The sequence below is a fragment of the Mixophyes fleayi genome, chromosome 4, assembly GCF_038048845.1.
Source record: "Mixophyes fleayi isolate aMixFle1 chromosome 4, aMixFle1.hap1, whole genome shotgun sequence".
NCBI classification, from domain to species: domain Eukaryota; kingdom Metazoa; phylum Chordata; class Amphibia; order Anura; family Limnodynastidae; genus Mixophyes; species Mixophyes fleayi.
In genome coordinates, this window is record NC_134405.1 from 265616077 (window position 1) to 265635877 (window position 19801).

Consider the following 19801-nt stretch of genomic DNA (forward strand, 5'->3'; position numbering starts at 1 on the left):
CAAAATTACCTAGTGGGCAGAAGGCCCCTTTGGCTCTATGTTCTGTCTGCGATGCAGGGGGTCCCCCTATGCAATCCCAGCTTGTTGCAGCCCCAGTGACGGAGGAACCGGCCTGGGTGGCCTCCCTGACACAGTCGGTTTCCTCTTTAGCACAGATGGTGTCACAGTCCAATCAGCTGATGTCTACTGTGGCAGACGCGGTGGCTAATAGTGCTAGTACGCCTTTGGGCCTTCCTGCTGCCACAGGTTCTTTTGAATAGTCTATGCCAGGACCTTCCTCATTGCTTACAGACCAGGCCCCTGTTCCCACAGAGCCGGCATGGTCCGCAACTTTTATTAAGGGTTTGGATAAACTAAACCAGTTACTTAAATCCCCAAATATCCCGCCTGCTAAGAGGAAGAGGCCTAGACCCACTAATATCCTTAAGGTCCTTTCAGACCCGGAGGGGGGTTTCTGAGGAGGAGGAGGGGGAAGTATATTCTGATCCTGACCTGGGGCAACCTTGGGTGCAGGAAGAAGACCCTAAAAGCCATTTTGTTAATGATTTGGTTTTAGTGGTAAGAGAGGTGTTGGACCTCCCTGAACCGGAGGATCGTCCTCCTAGAGACAGAAGTCTCTTTAAGAAGGCCAAAAGGAAGGCTATTTGTTTTCCCCCTATTGCAGAGGGAGCCTGGAAACAGCCTGATAGAAGGTTCTCTGTTGGGGACAGTTATCTTGCTCCTCCGGCTCCAGGGACCTTGGTCGGTCCAGGAATCAGCCTTACCAATAAATGTGTTACAGTTGTAGGCAATTCCTTTAGCCCTTCGGGGGGCCCAGTCCCTCCTCTAGGGCCACCCTGTCAGAATTCAGTCTGACAATGCCACGGCTGTGGCATATGTCAACAGGCAGGGAAGAACCAGGAGTGCAGCCGCAATGAAAATAGCAGCTCAGATTTTTTGTTGGACAGAACAATAGGTTCCGGCAATTTCGGCAGTATTCATTCCAAGAATAAGGGGTTAGGAGGCCGACTATCTAAGTCGGAATCAAATGATGCCGGGGGAGTGGTCACTCCATCTGGATATATTTCAGTCTCTAGTTCAGAGGTGTGGTCTTCCGGATATAGATCTCAGGGCCTCCAGACACAACAAGAAGGTTCACAGGTTTTTAGAAAGGGCAAGAGATCCCTTAGCGGTGGCAGTGAACGAAATGACGATGTCATGGGAACTCAGGTTGGGATACCTGGTTCCCCCGATTCCCATGCTTCCTCGCATGCTCAGACGAGTAAGGCAAGGGGGTCTTCCGATAAGATAAGGATTTTGTCTTCCGCCACGAGACCACCTCCTTCTTCAGGGTCCTTTCAGTCACCAGAATTTTCCTCCGCTCAGTTTAATGTCATGGAGGTCGAAGCCAGCCTCTGGAGGGCTAGGGGTTTTTCCTCTAGCGTAGTTAACACTATGATGCAAGCTCGAAAACCAGTTTCGGCTCACATCTATCAGCGGATTTGGAGAACCTATATCAGATGGTGTGAAAATAGATCATATCACACGTCTTACTTCCCTCTCCCTCGCTTATTGGCTTTTCTTCAGCATGGGCTGGAAACAGGTCTTCGTTTAGGTTCCCTAAAGGTTCAGGTATCGGCTCTGTCAGTCTTATTTCATCGGAAATTAGCGGAGTTACCAGATATCAAGACTTTTCTTCAGGGAGTCTTACATATTCAACCTCCCTATGTTCCACCTACAGCACCATGGGATCTTAACCTGGTACTGGACATGCTTAAAGGGCCTCCCTTTGAACCTTTACCTGAGGCAGATTTTAGGTATTTGACCTGCAAGGTTGTTTTTCTTTTAGCAATTTCACCGGCACGTAGGGTATCGGAATAGGGAGCTCTGTCTTGCCGGGAGCCATATATGGTTTTTCATGAGGACAGAGCGGTTCTGAGAAAACTCCCTTCCTTTGTTCCAAAAGTGGTGTCCTCTTTCCATTTGAACCAGGAAATTATAGTTCCGGTTTTTTCATCTTCTTCTCACTCTGATCGGCAGTCTATGAAAAAGTTAGATGTGGTCAGGGCTCTCCGTATTTATGTCAAAAGAACATCTCAGATTAGACAAACCGATTCTCTGTTTGTTCTATATGATTTTAACAAGAGAGGCTGGCCAGCCTCTAAACGGTCCATTGCAAGATGGATTACGGCAACTATTAGGCAGGCTTACATAACAGCTAACCTTCCTGTGCCAGAGAGACTTACAGCCCATTCCACCAGATCGGTAGGGGCGTCATGGGCAGCAAGAAATGGGGCTTCTGCTGACCAGCTTTGCAGGGCAGCCACCTGGTCTTCTGTCCACACATTAACCAGATTCTATCAATTTAATGTATTCGCATCCGCAGATGCAAATTTCGCTCGAAGTGCTCTACGAGCGGGGGCTTCAGAGCGGTCCCACCCTTAGGGGGCTGCTTTAGAACGTCCCCATGGTAAGCAGTGTCCCCCAGACTGGATGAAAGAGAAAAGAGGATTTATATACTTACGTTAAATCAGCGAGTGTCAGAGTGAGGTTTATATCCTGACAGGGATTCAAAATTCCTGCCTCTAGGTTGGGGTCATGTGACCGCCTCCGGGTGCGGTCACGTGGTCTTGGATGCGGAAGTGCGGCTTCCGGAGCGGCGGGGTAACTCCGTTACAGGTTTAGAGGTTTGTATATCCTTTTAAAAGGTTCCTTAGTTGGAATGTTCTTAATGAGGGGAGATTTCTGAAATCCTTTCTCAAAGGGAGTGTTCTTGGAGTATTTGTGTTTAAAGAAATTTTTCCTAGTAGGTGTTGTATGTCTGTTATTTGCATGTGTGTTGCGTGTGCCAGACCTAAAGCTTCAGCTGGGCGGATTGGATTCTTGGAGATCATAATCCCTAATATCCCTCAGGAATTTCTTTTCTTTATTTTTGATGATGTCCTCTTCAATGCCCTTGACCTTGTTAATAGTAAGGCTCTCTAATTTGTTATAGTCTTCTAGATGTTTTATGGGTTCGAAATTGTGGTCTTCTAGATGTTTTGTTGGTTTGAACTTGTAGTCTTCTAGATGTTTTATGGGTTCCAACTTGTAGTCTTCTAGATGTTTTATGGGTTCGAACTTGTGGTCTTCTAGATGTTTTTATGGGTTCGAAGCATTGAGCGAAACACGTTGGAAGTGATCCTGGACCTCATTCTACAACTTGCTCTGGACAAAGAACTAACTGATGATGGTGTTTCTACATTATCACCGCATGCGCACAACTGACCCAGCCGCGGCCGCGACTGTGTCACACACCAAGGATCCAAGCAGCAGCTATACGCAAGAAGACAGCTCTGGGGAGAAGTTTTACCAGCCCTGTACAGGGTAAGTGAGATATCCAAACAGCCTGACTGCACTGGCTGGATTTTGGACTTTAATCCTCTACGCTTTTTAGTTGATCTTATCGGCAATACCACAGCAATTACCAGGACTATGGCCATTTTGGTCTTTTGAGCCTATAATATCTGGACTGCTGTTATCTTGATTTGGGTACCAATATTTTGGATTGCAATATACCACTGAGACTCTTTGGATTACCTATACAATCTCGAAGTACCCACTTCTTTTTGGACTCCGTTATTAGCAGTATATATTTGTTTACACTGCAGTACTGGGACACTGTTTTAACCACGGTAAATAAAGCTTTCGTGTTAACATTAACAATACCTATATTGGTTTTTGATATATCATGCAGATATGTATTTATGCTTTCAGGCCACTAACATAGCCTACTGTGGCTTACTGTGCATTGAACTTACTCATGTACAATTTTCTGCAAGTGTATATGTTGCCATTATTTATTGATACTATGTTTATAAGGTTGCAACCTTATTCTGAAGCTTGTTTCAAGTGTGTATTTTATGTTTGATATACTGAGCAATAAAAGGCATTTCAGGTAGAAACAAGTTTTTTCTAATTGTGCGCCAAGGGGACACTGTTTTGTTTTGCTTATGAAGTAGCTGACTGCACAACAGATGGAATTTTTCATAGCGCACTGGATGTGCGCAGCACATAAACGACAGTCTTGACCAATATATTCAGGTGTATAGCGGCTGTCCACAAATATCCGGTGAAACAATAAATATTCAAACCAGCATAGAATGTTGGACAAATAAAAATATATAAGTGTGGTAATAATCAATCTAATGCATTTCATCGCCTCCAGGCAACTTCATCAGAGAACTAATAGACATAGATCTTCGTGATCTTATATGTTGGACTTAATTAGAAGTCATTAACACATGTTGTTAAATTAACCCTATACCTGCAGTGCAAATGTCTCAGACAGTGATCATTATACACAAGTGTTTATTGATGTTTTAATTGTAATTTTTATACTAGGATATAGTAGTGAAAATTGTTATATTGTAAGCCTAATTTGGTAAAGGGGCGGGGACGAATAGCAAAGGAGGTGATACTTATGTGTTATTAGCCTACGCTTTTTCTGGAAAGAGGTTTGGACAGATAACATTGTTTTACTTGAGGCCTAGAAGAAATACAATTAATTACAGCGAATTTAGTTTAAAATTTAAAGTTTCTTGGATACTTGTTGTTTTATTTTTTTCTTTAAGAAGGTATGGTTTGTTGCACTGTGAGCGTTTGTGAGAAACGTGGATTCACTTTTCAAGGTTGCAACAGTCCTTTAGGAGGGTCCTGCTGAGAGTGGAAAGACGTTCCTGAACTGAAGAGGATCTTTCTGGAAGCAGCATTTTTAAGTCTCGGATGCTTAAGGGGACCGGTATTACTACAGTGAGAAGTAACACTGAACACAGAACAAAAAATAACTTCTGTATCAGGTCAGGCTAGTATGAATTTTATTACCATTGAGAAGTTGTCAGCAAATAGTATATTTAACCCAGTGATTCCTAATAATTACACATCTGCTGAAACATTATGGGCAACACTTTTAGAACAGGCTTATACACATGATACGCTGTGTATTAACAGGAGAACCATGTTCAACAAAAAAAAAACTAAACGTCTCCAAATGTTAGCTAAATTGGTACATGCTTATGAAGATAGGATTTGGACATCTGAACAGGCTGATATGGTACTTAAAAACAAAAAGGGCACTGATGCAAATTCTCATTGCCAGTGCTGCATTGAAAAGGTTAAAAGTGTTTCCATACTTGAAGCACAATTGGAAGACAAAGATATGGGCAATATAGATAGGGGAAGGCAGATTTGTATGCACAATTCCCAAATATTAGAGAGAGAAAAATATTACACAGATGTTGATAAGAAATTGGCAGAACTGTATACAGAGATTAATGTATTCAGGGATAAGGTAGCATCTAATGAAGTTCTAATTGCTGAATTACAAAGTGATTTAATCGATAGAGCACAGATAATAACCAATATGCAAAAAATAATCAATGAGTTATAACCCTTCTCTACACCACATAATACATCCATGGCTAGAAAGCAGGTATGTATAACAGATAAGAGAAGCAGTGAAACAGGGATTATAGGACATAATATACATATGCCCATACTTACTCCTGTGATAGATCAGAGAAATCCAATAGCCTCAGTGGCTGACCCTGTAGCACGCACATTATCTTATTCCCCAACACCCATGGGGAATGGATCTAATGGTCGTGCACAATTTTTGGATGATCAAGTTTTTGGCCTAGGCAACGGATGGGAAACTGTACATACCGCTCCTACACCACAAACAAGTCACGGTAATGGCACAGGATTGCATGTTCCCCTTCAAAATTGAATGGAGAAGACTCAATTTCTGTTGAAAATCCGTAAGGAAATTCCAAAATATGATTCCACTATGGACCCTTTTACCTCCTGCAATATTTTTGAGGGACATTGTGACAAATTTAGTTGCGACCCAGAACATCGCATGGACTTGTTTAAATTGTGGTTACCCACTCATCTGAATCAGAGGTATGCAGCAACTGGAAAAACTGCTCCCAAAAATGGTCAATTTCACGATGAGGAAGAGAGACTTTCTGTCCTCATGAAATTGGCAACTGGCCATTGGCAAGTTACCCCAGAGATCCTCTCTAACTTTAAACCAACCATTCACAATGAGCCTTTGTCTCTATGTGGTAGGTTTGAAGCAATGTATAGAAAAGTAACCAAAGATCAAGGTGCAGACGTTCCACAAGGCATGATACGCATGTTTGTGGAAAAGTGCAGCTAAAGAACCAACGTTTGCAGACGCAGCAATGGTTATAGAAGAGTATAGACAAGATTTGATGAAAAATAGGAAGTCACTGAAGATCTGGGAATATGTTGTGGTAAATGGCAGATCACAAGATAACCGTTACACAACATATGGCATTGTGCGCATACAGACACATATTACCCCTACAGCTCCTCCACAGGAGAAATGGGTGAATGTGCAATGTTATGCATGCATAAAGTTTGGCTATGTAAGACGTAACTGTCCACAAGGTGTTCGCAAAGAATATATAAGGGACTCTGAACACCTGGGCAATAACAATGGCTTTAAAAACAAGCCTCACGTTAGAGAGTTAGATAAGAAAACACATACCCAGTCAAAACTGCAGCACTTGAATCAGATGCAAAAATGTGTGTCGCTTGTAAGTACACATACTGGCCAAACAGGACAGTCTCATGTACAGTCACATAACTCAGTGACTCCACAGACACAGAACTCTTTAGAACAGGGAAACAACTGTGACGTACAGAAAGCACAAGTAGCAGTTTGCACAGCAGATGTCCCTACTGGAAATCTGGTGCAACTAGATTGAAGGTTCGGGACCCCTAAGGATCTGACACCAATATGCAATATCATATTGGATTCCTCAGGGAGACCCCACATAATAGCCAAAATAAAATATAAATTACTGAAAATTCTGCTTGATACTGGGGCAGAAATTTCAATCACTAATGTAGAACATGACTTACTACCAGACAGCCCTCAGTGTGTGGTAACTGATGTAATGACACAGACTGGCTGGATCTAGCAAACTGTTTGCTATGGAAGGGCCCACGAAACTCAAAGGTCTGTGTGAAAAAGAAACATCAGTTAGGACCACCCATACATGAAATTGGTGGAACAGTTAACATGGTTGTACGCAAATGGCCAGAGGTCTCGCATAACACAGACCTTGAACCTATTGTATACAAATTCCCAGAGCTGTGGGCTTAAGGGAAGAATGATTGTGGAAAGATGATTGATGCTCAGGTGGACATACAAGGACCAGATCCACCACCTCAACGTCAATATCGTTTTCCCCCTGAAGCTATGGAATCAGTGATAGAAGCTGTGACTGAATTAGAAGTAAGGGAGTGGTCATAAAGGGAAATTCCAAGTGCAATAATCCCTTATGGCCTGTCAAGAAGAAGGAGACTAACACCAGGAGACTCATAATTGATATCAGGGTTTTGAATAAATATACCCCCATGTCAGCACAGGTGGTAGCAAAGACGCCAGACATATTGGCAAACATTCTAATACAAAGATATGGATGTGTCTGCGCTGACTAATAATGAGCCGCCACTGTTCATTTACGTACATCCCATCTAAGTACATCCATAAGTACAAACATATAAATTTAGTGAACATACATGGCGCTTATATTATACTGCATAGGCTGTAACATGAAAGAAGGGTATAAAGGTTTCCCTACATACCTAATATTATCCGACACCAGATAAGAGTCTAACTGTATCAGTAATACCAGCGATTTTCTCTCGGATGACGTTTTTATATTGTTTTATGTGAAGTTTGACGTTGTGCATATATTAAAGTATTTTATTGGGATAATGCACCATCTGGAGCATATTTTCTTCTTTTTTGATACGTATTATCAAGAAATCAGTTTATAATAAAAGCTTGGGTATTATTGAAACATGCTTCCATTCAAGTTGGTGAACCCAAGACCTCCCCTGTGTGAGTGTTTAATCCAGTGGGGATTGATTGGTACCACACGGAGGTGTTATACAATTAAGCTCAATATCTCACGGGTGTTTTTTGGTATTTTGATCATGGCAGATTGTATATTGAACATATGGTAATACGATCTTTCCATTTATTTTTATGCATAAACATCGGTGGAATATAAACGCTTGGAGCCACATTATCACTACATTGATCAAGAACTTTGCAAATATTTGGACAGTGAATGTTCCTCCTTTTTATTTGGACTAACGAGATTTTTGGACATGTGTTCAATAGAGGTTTATATTTGGTCTATATTTAAGCTGTACTTTCATGTTACAGCCTATGCAGTAAGCGCCTTGTCTGTTCACTAAATTTATATATTGGCAAACATAAATGGCAAAAGTAAGGTATTCTCTACTATTGATGCAGCCAATGGTTTCTTTTCAATACCATTGACAGAAAGCTGCCATTACAAATTTGCATTCACCGTGCAAGATACGCATTACATGTTTTGCGTATTTACCCAAGGATTTCCCAGTAGCCTCACATACTTCCATCAGGCATTAGCTGAAGTACTGAGTGTATTTTCACACCCAGAATGCCTGCTGCAGTATGTGGATGATCTACTACTCCATACAGAGACTATGGAGGAACATTTGACACTCCTACAGGAATTGTTAGCCCTCCTTGTACGTGCAGGGCTCGAACTGAGCCCTCACAAAGCAAACCTGGCTAGGTCAGAGGTCATATTTCTGGGCATCAAAACCGCTCATGGGACAAAAGGTATAATGGCTGCCCGAGTTGAGGCAATGGTCAAATTACCTAGACCAAATACCCTACAAGATTTGCGAAAATTTCTTAGGGTTACAAACTTTATGAGGGAGTTCATAAATGATTTTGCTACAAAAGCGAAACCTCTGTATGAATTGCTCAGAGGTGAGGAACCTTTATTGAGAGGATGGGCACAGGAAGAGGCATTTTCTACTCTGAAAAGAGATCTCTCGTCTGCCCCAGTTTTGGCCACTCAACACCCAGAGGGTGAGCTGGCAATTCAGGCTCACGCCGGCCCAAAGTCCATATCAACAGTCTTACTACAAGAAGTAGGATCTGTCTTTCTCAAGACTTCTTTCTCCTGTGGAAAGAGGTTTGATGAATGTGCAAAACAACTAGCTGAAATACATTATGCTGTCAAAGTGACAGAACATATTGTGGGCTTTAGACCCCACACTCTCCATTAACCCTTCTACTCCAGGACATGCTGCCTGGTGTCTCTCAACAGAGGTTTGGGAGATAAATAATGGATTTGAGTGGGCACAATCTCCAAGTAAGTCACAAGGCCAAATATGTATTATTTCAACTGCTTAACACAGCAGGGACGGAACACAACTGTGGACAAATGTCATATGATGAAACAATGACTTTGTTTAGACAAACACATCCGGATGTCAGAGTCATCTTTGTTGATGGGTCTCAATCTCACATGGATGGGAAATATGTGACAGGTTATGCAGTCTTGGATAAGACTACAGGGCTTCAGACTCTTGTTAAATTACCTGGTCACCTGTCAGCACAAAGGGCAGAATTGGAGGCAGTAAAGGAAGCCTTACTACTCCAACCATCAGGACCACATACTATATGTAGTGACAGCTCATATATAGTTCGGTCCCTGACATTACATTTGGATACCTGGCACAGGCACGGATTTGTGGACAGCCAGAATAAACCCCTAGTAAACATAAATCAATATGCAGTGCTCAAGACCTAACTGACTGAAAATATATATAACTAGTCAAAATGGAGTCTGAGGTCACAGATCATCAAATATACAGATTTATTATAATCAAAATTAAAACATGAAACTTACCAATTATAATACTAAAAATATTAACATAAAAGAAACTACCCCCATGGAATACATCACATTGCACTGTGATATAATATACATATGCAAATAACGTTGCTCGTGAGTTGTTAGTACAAATGAGCGCTACTAAATCAATGAATAAGACAGCTGTCCAAATTGTACCCAATGCTGTGATGGCAAAAAATAGAGCGTTCAGAGTAGTTCCACAAAAAAGAAAAAGTGCTGACCAGTGCCACAAATGTCAATAATAAATTGTGATGGATCATGTCTAGACAGATAATGATGTATTAATATCAATATAGAGCAAGCACTATGTAGTTCTGAAATTATAGTCACAGATGATATAGGACTGGCGCTCGAGCTCTAATAATATGTATTCGGAGACATGATGGAATCTCAATCTGTGCCCTGTATGGATCTTTAATGAGCAGCTCAACAACTGAGAATTCAGTGTAATCTATACTCACTGTCTCTGGACATAGAAAAAATATAGGAAATAACGAGACCGCTCCACATAACCTTCAACAGGTGCAGACTCCGCTGAAGAATCCTCTACTGAGTGCCACTGATGATCCAATGGATGTGGTGAGTAAATTCCGTATCAATGGCACAAAACTCCTACAGGTGATTATCACAGGAGCTGACACAGCTTAGTGTGCGTTTATCCGTATTCGAGTGGAGAGGGCCTTGGTATGGTTTTGATTATAATAAATCTGTATATTTTATGATCCATGACCTCAAACTCCATTTTGACTAGTTATATATATTTTTAGTCAGTTAGGTTTTGAGCGCTGCATATTGATTTATGTTTACTGTGTGTTCACGGGTGGGTGTAGCCACCTTAGTTTTTGCAGCAGCTAGACCTTCTGAATCAATTAACTAATTATCACTTTTTAGTATATATTTTCTGTTTGGAACATGATGCCAAAGTATCCTCTTCTCATTCATCCCGTAATAGTTCTCATCATACTGAAGAACAACATATGAAGACTAAAAGACCAGAAATGATGAACTATTAAGGGAAGGGGGGGTATAGGTATTATGGACTTTGCAGGCATGGGATTTGCTTTACATTAATGTCTTTAGTTTTTTTTTATTCCTTTGTGCCTTTTCTCTTTTTCTCTTCTCCATTCTTCTCTCCCTTTTTCTTCTCTCCTGCTCTTCACACCCTCAGGGAAAGGGTGTTTTTCCACTAGAGGTTTTTTTTTTATCTCCTCCATAGTTGGTAGGGAAAGGAAGAGAGAGTTGAAAATATTGGGGTCTCTTTTTCTCTATTTGTTTTTAGTTCACCACCAAATCTAGGGACAGGTAACTTCTAACTTCTAGTGTCGGGTTTCCGACAACAGGGGGACTGTTGAAGAATCTTCTCCTATGATATGATTCTCAAGCCATTTCATGCATTGTTCAAAGCATCTCCCCTCCTCCCAGCCACATGCAACATTAGCTATTTTGCATGTGTTTGTAAAACCCCACACACAACTCAGGTATCAAAGCTGTTATCTGAAACTGACCAGAGACAAAGGAGGGTGTTGGGACACTGGGAGGGTCACTTGCTTTTTACTGTTGGACACAGACACTTCTTAGCTAGCTAAGCACTGGACACACACATTGCTGCTGGGGAGGCTGGGAGTTTCTGGGTCTGGACTATAAAAAGCCAGACCAGAGACTTCCCCTTTCTCTTGCTGCCTGCTGCCCCTGGACAACGAGCAATACAGTACACTACACTAGGGCCACACTACACTACAGAAAATACACATATTATACTACATTATACTACACTAGGGACACACTACCCTACAGAAAAGGTATGTTATAGATACACTACACTACAGAAAATATACATTTTATATTGCACTACAGGAAAGATCTATAGAAAACCTACACAATGCTACAGGAAAGGATTCTATACTACAAGAACGTTCCCTACACTGCAGACTAAGAAGTGGATCCAGGATACAAGGATTCGATAAGTATCATTGATAATATATACATATAAATCTATATGTGTGTTTGTAATGTGGATTTAACTATTTATATACATATGAATGTGTAGCTATTGTCTGATATCTGTGATAGTTAAATCAATATTATAAATACTGATTCTTATCAAGGATACATATGTAAAGCTAGGATAGTGTAAGGAATAATGGTGGTGAACCTAGGATTAATGTTATGTTGATATACTATGTTATGTTGTTATGATATATGTGTGAACTGTGAATACAAGCTTCTCTGTATTAACAGTAAAATACCTTTGATCTAAATACATACATATGTTGTGAGTATTGGTTATTTATAACGAATATATACTGTGAAGTATTTATTTATATATATATATATATATATATATATATATATATATATGTGTGTATATCTCCTCTTCTGATCTTTCCTCCACCCTCCTCGCTCGGGTATCCGACTGCCTCTCCGCCATCTCCTCCTGGATGTCCGAGCGCTTTCTCCAAATCAATATATCTAAAACTGAACTCATTGTCTTTCCCCTGCCCAGACTCCCATCCCACCATGACCTCTCTATTGTCGTCAATAACACCACCATCTCCTCTGTCACCCAACTTCGCTGCCTGGATGTCACCCTCGACTCCTCTCTCTCTTTTGCCCCCCACATTCATTCCCTTGCCCAAGCCTGTCGCTTCCAACTACGCAACATCGCCCGCATCCGTCCTTTTCTCTCTCAGGATGCCACCAAAACTATCATCCACTCACTCATCATCTCCCGCCTAGATTATTGTAACCGCCTCCTCACTGGCCTCCCCCACTCCCGTCTCTCCCCCCTCCACTGTATACTCAATGCAGCCGCAAGACTCATCTTCCTCTCACGCTGCTCCTCCTCTGCCTCCCCTGCCTTGCCTAACACTGGCTCCCCTTCCCCTACAGAATCCTTTTCAAACTCCTCACTACCTCTTACAAGGCTCTCTCCAACTCTACTGCCCCTTATATCTCTAACATCCTCTCCATTCACACTCCTGCCGGCTCCCTCTCCTCCACTCTTATCACCTCTTCCCACTCCAGAATCCAAGACTTTTCCTGTGCAGCCCCTCTTCTCTGGAACGACCTCCCTCATTTCATCCATCTCTCTCCTACTCTGTGCTCCTTCAAACGTGCACTCACAACTCACCTATTCCTCAAAGCCTACCAACCATCTACTTAACCCCCATCTCCTCCCTTTAGCTCGTCCTCCCTTCTCTCCTCTTCCCTCAACTGGCTCCTTTTGTGCCTGGTCAGTTTACCCTCCCTTAGGATGTAAGCTGGTATGAGCAGGGCACCCTCCCCTCCTGTCTCCATACCTGTTCTTCCGCTCCGTCTTTACTGCATATGACTGGCCGGAGTTTCTGAAGTATTGGTACTTTTTGTTCATTGTTCTATATGGTTTCACCCTGTATAGTCTACTGTTAGTACTGTGTGCGGCGCTGCGGATACCTTGTGGCATCTAACAAATAAAGGATAATAATGATAATAATAATATATATATATATATATATATATATATATATAATATGCAACGATCTCCAATTTAATTGAGATTAAGAGCGTGTTTATGTTTTTATTCAGAGCATAGAGAAAGGGATTCGATTTTGTGACGTGAAAATGATTGTTTCATGTTAAATTGGGCTGTTTAATCAAGAAACAATTCATTTATTTTCAAGATGATGAAATTATGAATATACATGAAAAACTTATGTTTATGCAACATTGTTTAAAAAAAGTTGTTGCAGCTTAGGGTAGTCTTATAAATTTTCTATAATATGTAAAAAATTCTATGTATTTTTAATTAACAGAAAAACAAAGTAGAAAAAAGCAAAAATAATTAATTTGCGCACCATTGCGTACGTCTGTGTGTGTGAAAGTCAAATAATTGGATGAAGTTCTTTTAAATTAATAAACATCGATTTAAATGTTTTTATGTGAAAATAAGCGAATGGTACGCTATGGCGTGGAAGGGATAATTACGCAATCATACTAGCAAACGCATAAATACATTTACACTCACTTATACATTTGTAAATATTTCACTTTAATAAAGTTACAGCACATAGTCTTTTATATTCAAATGTATTAGATTTAATAGCTTAATATACTAATGCTTAAACTTCTTCAAACATATCTAAGTTTCAGGATATAGCAAATGTATCATGTTTAGTGTCATATTAATCCATTTTTTACATATCAGAAATCTGCTACTATCGGCTAAGCGATCGCACCCTGCGTAAAATAGTTATGGATGATACAGGATTAATGCTCAAAATAATATTCTGTTTGGAATCCAAATTAACTAGTTTGAACCAGTATTTTGGCAGGCTTCGTAGGTAAGATACGTAGGCAACAGTTGGAGTGATTTGCCCCCACGCTCGGAGAGAATAGTTTGAACCTATGACTTGCATTGTACTGAACTGTCCTAAATCCTGAAGCAATGGAGAATGCCTTTACAATTGTCTTGTTTATTTTATGACATCACCACTGTTTTTTTATGTAACACAAATTGTATATAAACCAGGCACTGAAACTATCGTTCTGTCTACTTTGACCACAGACTTCAGGCCTGAATGACTGTTAGCTGGATCTAGTGCGCTGCACATGTATCGGTTGTACTTGTTTTTTATTGCATCTTGCTATTAAATCTGTTTTGTGTGTTGGCACCACATTGATCGCAGTGGACAATAATGATTTAGTAGCAACAATAGGAACGTTAAAATTTGGGAGCACGCGAGCGGAAACCATGCTACTGGAAAATTCGCAGAACCTACGGATTTTTGGTTTCTCAACAAAGGGTAGAAGACACGTCATAATCAGGTAAGAACCCATATAGTTCTAAGCCTTTTATCATCCAGTATTGCAAAACCGAATATACACTTTGTGTAATCCTAGGGACAAGAAAGAAAAACTGTTTCTTTTTCATGTAATTTTGCGATTTAAACATGGTTTGTTTGCATACAGTATGCATATATTTCCCTGTATATTTACCACATGTTTAAACAGTTGTATTTATAGATGGGGCAGGACAGTGACTTAGTGGTTAGCACTTTTGCCTCACAGCACTGGGGTCATGAGTTCAATTCTCGACTATGGCCTTATCTGTGTGGAGTGTATGTTCTCCCCGTGTTTGCATGGGTTTCATCTCGGTGCTCTGGTTTCCTCCCACAAGTGAAGTGAATTGTCAAAACCTCTGAGAAGTATTTTTCTGTACAGAAAACAAAGGTGTATGTGAATTGTGTGACTGAAAATACAAGTTAAGGTTCTGTTGAGTAAACGGCATAAAAATTGACCTCTGAGACGTTCTGTTGAGAAGACAGGGTATAAAAATTGACATTGGTATACGAAAACAGGGTTTTTGTTATAATCCCAATTGTAATTGCATAAGTTTGCAGATAATTAGTACCTGCAGGCTGTGCAATCGGACTGCACATGTTGCATATGCACGTAATTGTGAATGGTGGGAGGAAATTCACTGGAAAGGCTGATATTTTTCAATATTCAGTTCTCCCAGTTCTAAAGTACTCAGAAGGAACTCAGCTGGAGGGGCGGAGTATCGTTTTATGTTGTGAAGTATTGATATTTCCGTTTTTCCAATTAAGTGACTGTGTTCGGGTCCTCGCTGTGTATGCTTATCATCACATGAATTATTAAGTTGTACCCAGTTGAGAAAAAGTGAGTGGACACAGCTTACGGAATTCGTCCACGGCCACCACAAATCTTGCAAGTTTTGCACCGCAAAGCGTTGAGGATTCCGTTTCCACATGGGTGCTAAACAAATGTGTGAAATAACTGAAGTACTGGTTAAGCAAGGGCCGATAGATTTGGCGAAGTATATTATGAGTGTGAAGTATGGTGTGTACGCAACATCGTACTGGGATAAGTGGGTCAAGATGACGATGAATGTGTGAAACCCTTTCCTAAGGTTGGTAGTTTTGGTCCAGAGGTACTAAATACTGTTAGAGATCAAATCTGTTTGGTAAAATCACTAAAACTGAGAACTGAACACAATGACTGTTTAAAACTGTGGCAACAGGAAGGGAGCATGTGGCATGTGGCAGGAGATAACTCATGCACAGTGAAAGTAGCATTGCAAAGCGAAGAGAAGCAAGTTCATGGGAACTTTTTACCCCAAGGACCATACACAGGACACGTGGTCATCCCCTAAGGTTAGAGGAGAGGAAATTTCACAACCAGCAAAGAAAGGGGTTCTTTACAGTAAGGGCAGTCAAGATATGGAATTAATTGCCAGGGAAGGTTATGATGGCAGATTCAATAGATATGTTTAAGTAAGGGTTAGAAATTGTTTTAGCGGAAAGGTGTATCCAGGGATATGACCGTTAATTTAAAATGAAGGATAGTAGTGGATATAGGGTAAAAATAGGACTGCAATATTGAGACTGGGGGGATTTTCACAATTGAAACAGATTGGCGGTTGCTTACTCTGGATTAATTTCAAATATAAGTGCAGGATCGCAGGAGATCCAAAATAGGTTGAACTTGATGGACTGGTGTCTTTTTTCAACCTCATCAACTATGTTACTATGTTAAGTGGAAAACGCACCCCCACTGCCTTATGCGGACAAGGGAAAAGTACAGCCAATACCAAAAAGTAATTTATATCCCATATTGAGTGGTATGCAAGGTAATGTTTCTGAAGATGATGATGAACCCACTGTTACTTCAGCCATTGCCCATGCAATTAATATGCAAGAAGCGGCATGAAGACAAGGAAAGGAAATGGTCCCACTAGAAGGGGCAGCGACTGAAATCGATGAGATTGGTGTAGAGACCAATTGGCGGGGAAGTATGTGGCCCAGAAGTTGATTGACAGCATGTCAGAGCGGATTGCAGAGGTACTGACTGATAGCCGCCCATTCTTACCTAATCAGTGTTTGGAGTTTCTCAGAATTTGTGGGTTTTTGTTTGTCCACCCGCCTCTTGAGGAGTGACCACAAGTTCTCAATGGGATTAAGGTCTGGGGTGGGGAGTTTCCTGGCCATGGACCCAATATAAGTAACAAACTTAATGTTATTGTCATTAAAAGCCTTTGACACTTATAAAATGCTTGTAATTTTATGTCAGTATACCATAGCAACATCTAACAAAAAGGTCTAAACATTGAAGCAGCAAATTTTGTGAAAACCAATATTTGTGTCATTTGTGTCAGCGGCTGTGTCTCAAAAGTTTTGGCCATTACTGTACAGGCTTACAAAAAGGAGTTAGTTCAACATAGGTTGGTGTTAAATTACCTTACATCTATTACTGGTGGATATTGTGTGACATTAGCTACCAAATTTGGTGTTAAATATTGCACATACATCACCAATAATGCAGATGACCCTAAAGAAGTAATTGACCAGAAGATGGATGAAATCTTACAGTTAAAATAGGAATTCTGGAAGAACCATAATTCTTCACTGTATGAAATAGGAGAAAAGGTAACAGGATGGTTCCTGTGGTTAAGCCCTGCAAAATGGTTCTCAGGTCTAGGGGAATGGGTACAAGAAATGATCACTAGTATTTGTAATCTCCTTACTTTTATATTTGGTGTCAAATAGGATGAAGATTCCAAAAGAGTGTTCGCCTTCAGGAAAAGCTGGTAAGGGTCCCTGGTGTTTTCTATGGAGAGACTAGGGTGGGCTCCATACAAATGCCCAGTCCTTGTCTTTTGGTCTGCAGCCTCACAGCAGACTGATTAGGAGCTGCACTTGAGACGTTCTGTTAAGAGGTTGCAGCTCTGCTTCAATCTGTGTCTCAGACCTGGGGAAAAGGTTTGTTGCCTCCAGAGACTCTGTTGTGGTGAGCAATACGATGTGCATATGATTTGTGTGTGGGTCACAAGGTTCCACACTTCAGAGAGAGTGTTGGAGAATGTTTAAGTTATACCCCATTCATACTGCACCAGAATCCCGGGTTTGTGCCGGGGCGAGCTCAAACTACCCGGGTCTTGGTGCAGTATGAATGGTACAAGTCCAAAATCCCGGGTCTAAAAACCCGGGTCTTCAACCCGGGATTTATCGAGGCGTAATTCCCGGGTCGGACCCGGGTTGCCTGCACTATGAATGGTGCAACCCAGGTTTTTCAACCCGTGTTGCACAGAAAACATGCTGATTGGCTGTCTGCCTGTCTCTGGAGGATGATGTCATCGTTGGAAGCCCGTGGAAGATTGTAGAAGCTTTTTAGGAGAGATGGTGGATGGTGTACTCAACATCAAGCTGAAGCAGAAACATTTTTTTAGGGAGAAAATTGCTTTTATTAGTTCACAAAAACAGTGTTTATTTACAGCAATAATGACACACTGGATGGAGGAAGAGGTGCGTGAGCTGCTGAATGTCAGAGGGGAGGAAGAAATTAGAAGGCAAGTGACTGGGACTGTGAAGGATGCCACAGTGTACTACAACATCACCAAAATACTCACACAATGTGGCATAAAGAGGACACAGCAACAAGTCCTGAACAAATTGAAGTCCCTGAAGAAGCAGTACACTAAAGTCCATGACCACAACAGGCGTAAAAGTGGCGCTTAAAGAATGGACTGGCCCTTTTATGACCAGTGCAATATGGTCTTTGGACATTCTCCTCTGACAAATCCAATTGCACTGTCATCTTCTAGCAATGTGGATGCGGCTATACCAACACCACCAGAGAGCACACAGACAAGCGAGACCGCAACGATAATAATAGAAGATTCTATTGAAGACACCCCAGAACTGGAGTGCTCTGCCACAACAGATGACACCAACATTTCTTGGGAGGAATTGAATGAATCACAGCCATTCCCTGCTGCGCAAGTGGTTACAGATACTTCGCAAGAAACGCAGCCAGAACCAGTGCCGGTGTCAAAGTCTACGCCAGGTCCCAGTTTACGCTCCAACAGTAAGTATCTTTAATAATCTCACATAATAACCAACTATATACACATACATATATATCTACATAATTGAAAAAAAAAAAAGAACTGTATAAACAAAAGTGCCAAAAACAGAGAACTATATCAACCGAAATGCAAACCAAATACCAATATATCTACATAACTTTAAAAAGAGAACTATGTCAACAAAAAGCCCAAAAGTCAAATATAATACACTCCAAAGTATTAAAACATTAACACGCATATGTTGCAGTGCAAAACTACTGGGCAAGAGGGAGGAGGCCTCAAGCACATATCAGCTTACAACACTGCTTTTTTGTTCTGCCACATTATATATTCTAATGTATGTTTTACTGTGTTTTTTTCTATGTACAGTTTACAACGTTCCTAAAAAACGCAAAAGGCCCAACAAAATGGAGCAAGCAACTAAAACAATGACAACTGTCATGATGGATCAACTGCGGGAGATGGACAGCACCATGAGGGAACACGAGAATACACAACTGCAGCGTTTCATGGACAATGAGCGGGAACTCCAGGACTCTTTCCTCATGCAAATCATGAACATGCAGGAACGCGTGTTACGCGAAAATCGTGAGTGTATTATGGGATTCATGGACAGACTCCTCTCACGGGTGCAGGCACCTCCTCCAAGTCCTTACTATTATGACGGACATTATCCTATGTACCAGTGGGGGCAACCCATGTTAGGCAACAATAACCCTCCAAACCTGGTACAGAATACACAACATGCTCAACCTATGGGTAACCCCAACATAGAATACCCACCGGGTAACCAAACCACTCCACAACCAAAAATGCCACAATATAGGCAATTGTAATAATCATGTTTTATGGTCAAATGTTTCACAGTTAATTGTTATCATGTATGTTACGTGTGATCTGGAATCACACCCTTAGCTTCACATATAACGTGAAAAGCAAATTTGCACTTACTGTTTGGGCACATTTGTGTCTTCAGTTTACTACTTGTGTATATATTTTATTTTTTTCTACATGCAAGTAAGCACTTTTATATTGTGTCATTTTATATTTTTTTGTGAAGAGACATATGAGGAAATATGTACAAAAGAAAATACAATATGTGAAATAAACATGTTTTTTTTAATTTTACATTTGTGTGGTACATTCAAACAAGTGAGGTCAAATTGGCAGTGAGGGT

At 40.9% G+C, this 19801-nt stretch overlaps 1 protein-coding gene across 1 annotated transcript; it reads left to right on the top strand.

The window, feature by feature from the left end:
* The first annotated feature begins 18277 nt into the window (after positions 1-18277).
* On the top strand, positions 18278-19460 carry LOC142150822 (uncharacterized). Its single transcript, XM_075206006.1, has 2 exons — positions 18278-18623; positions 18994-19460. The coding sequence occupies exons 1-2, from the start codon at positions 18278-18280 to the stop codon at positions 19458-19460; spliced, it is 813 nt and encodes a 270-aa protein (XP_075062107.1).
* Positions 19461-19801: the final 341 nt, after the last annotated feature.

What these genes read in the sequence shown, in the direction of transcription:
- LOC142150822 (XM_075206006.1), top strand. Translation starts at nt 18,278, where the DNA reads ATGGACTGGCCCTTTTATGACCAGTGCAATATGGTCTTTGGACATTCT. An exon ending in TCCCAGTTTACGCTCCAACA is followed by an intron (nt 18,624 to 18,993) that starts GTAAGTATCTTT and finishes TTCTATGTACAG; the next exon opens with TTTACAACGTTCCTAAAAAA.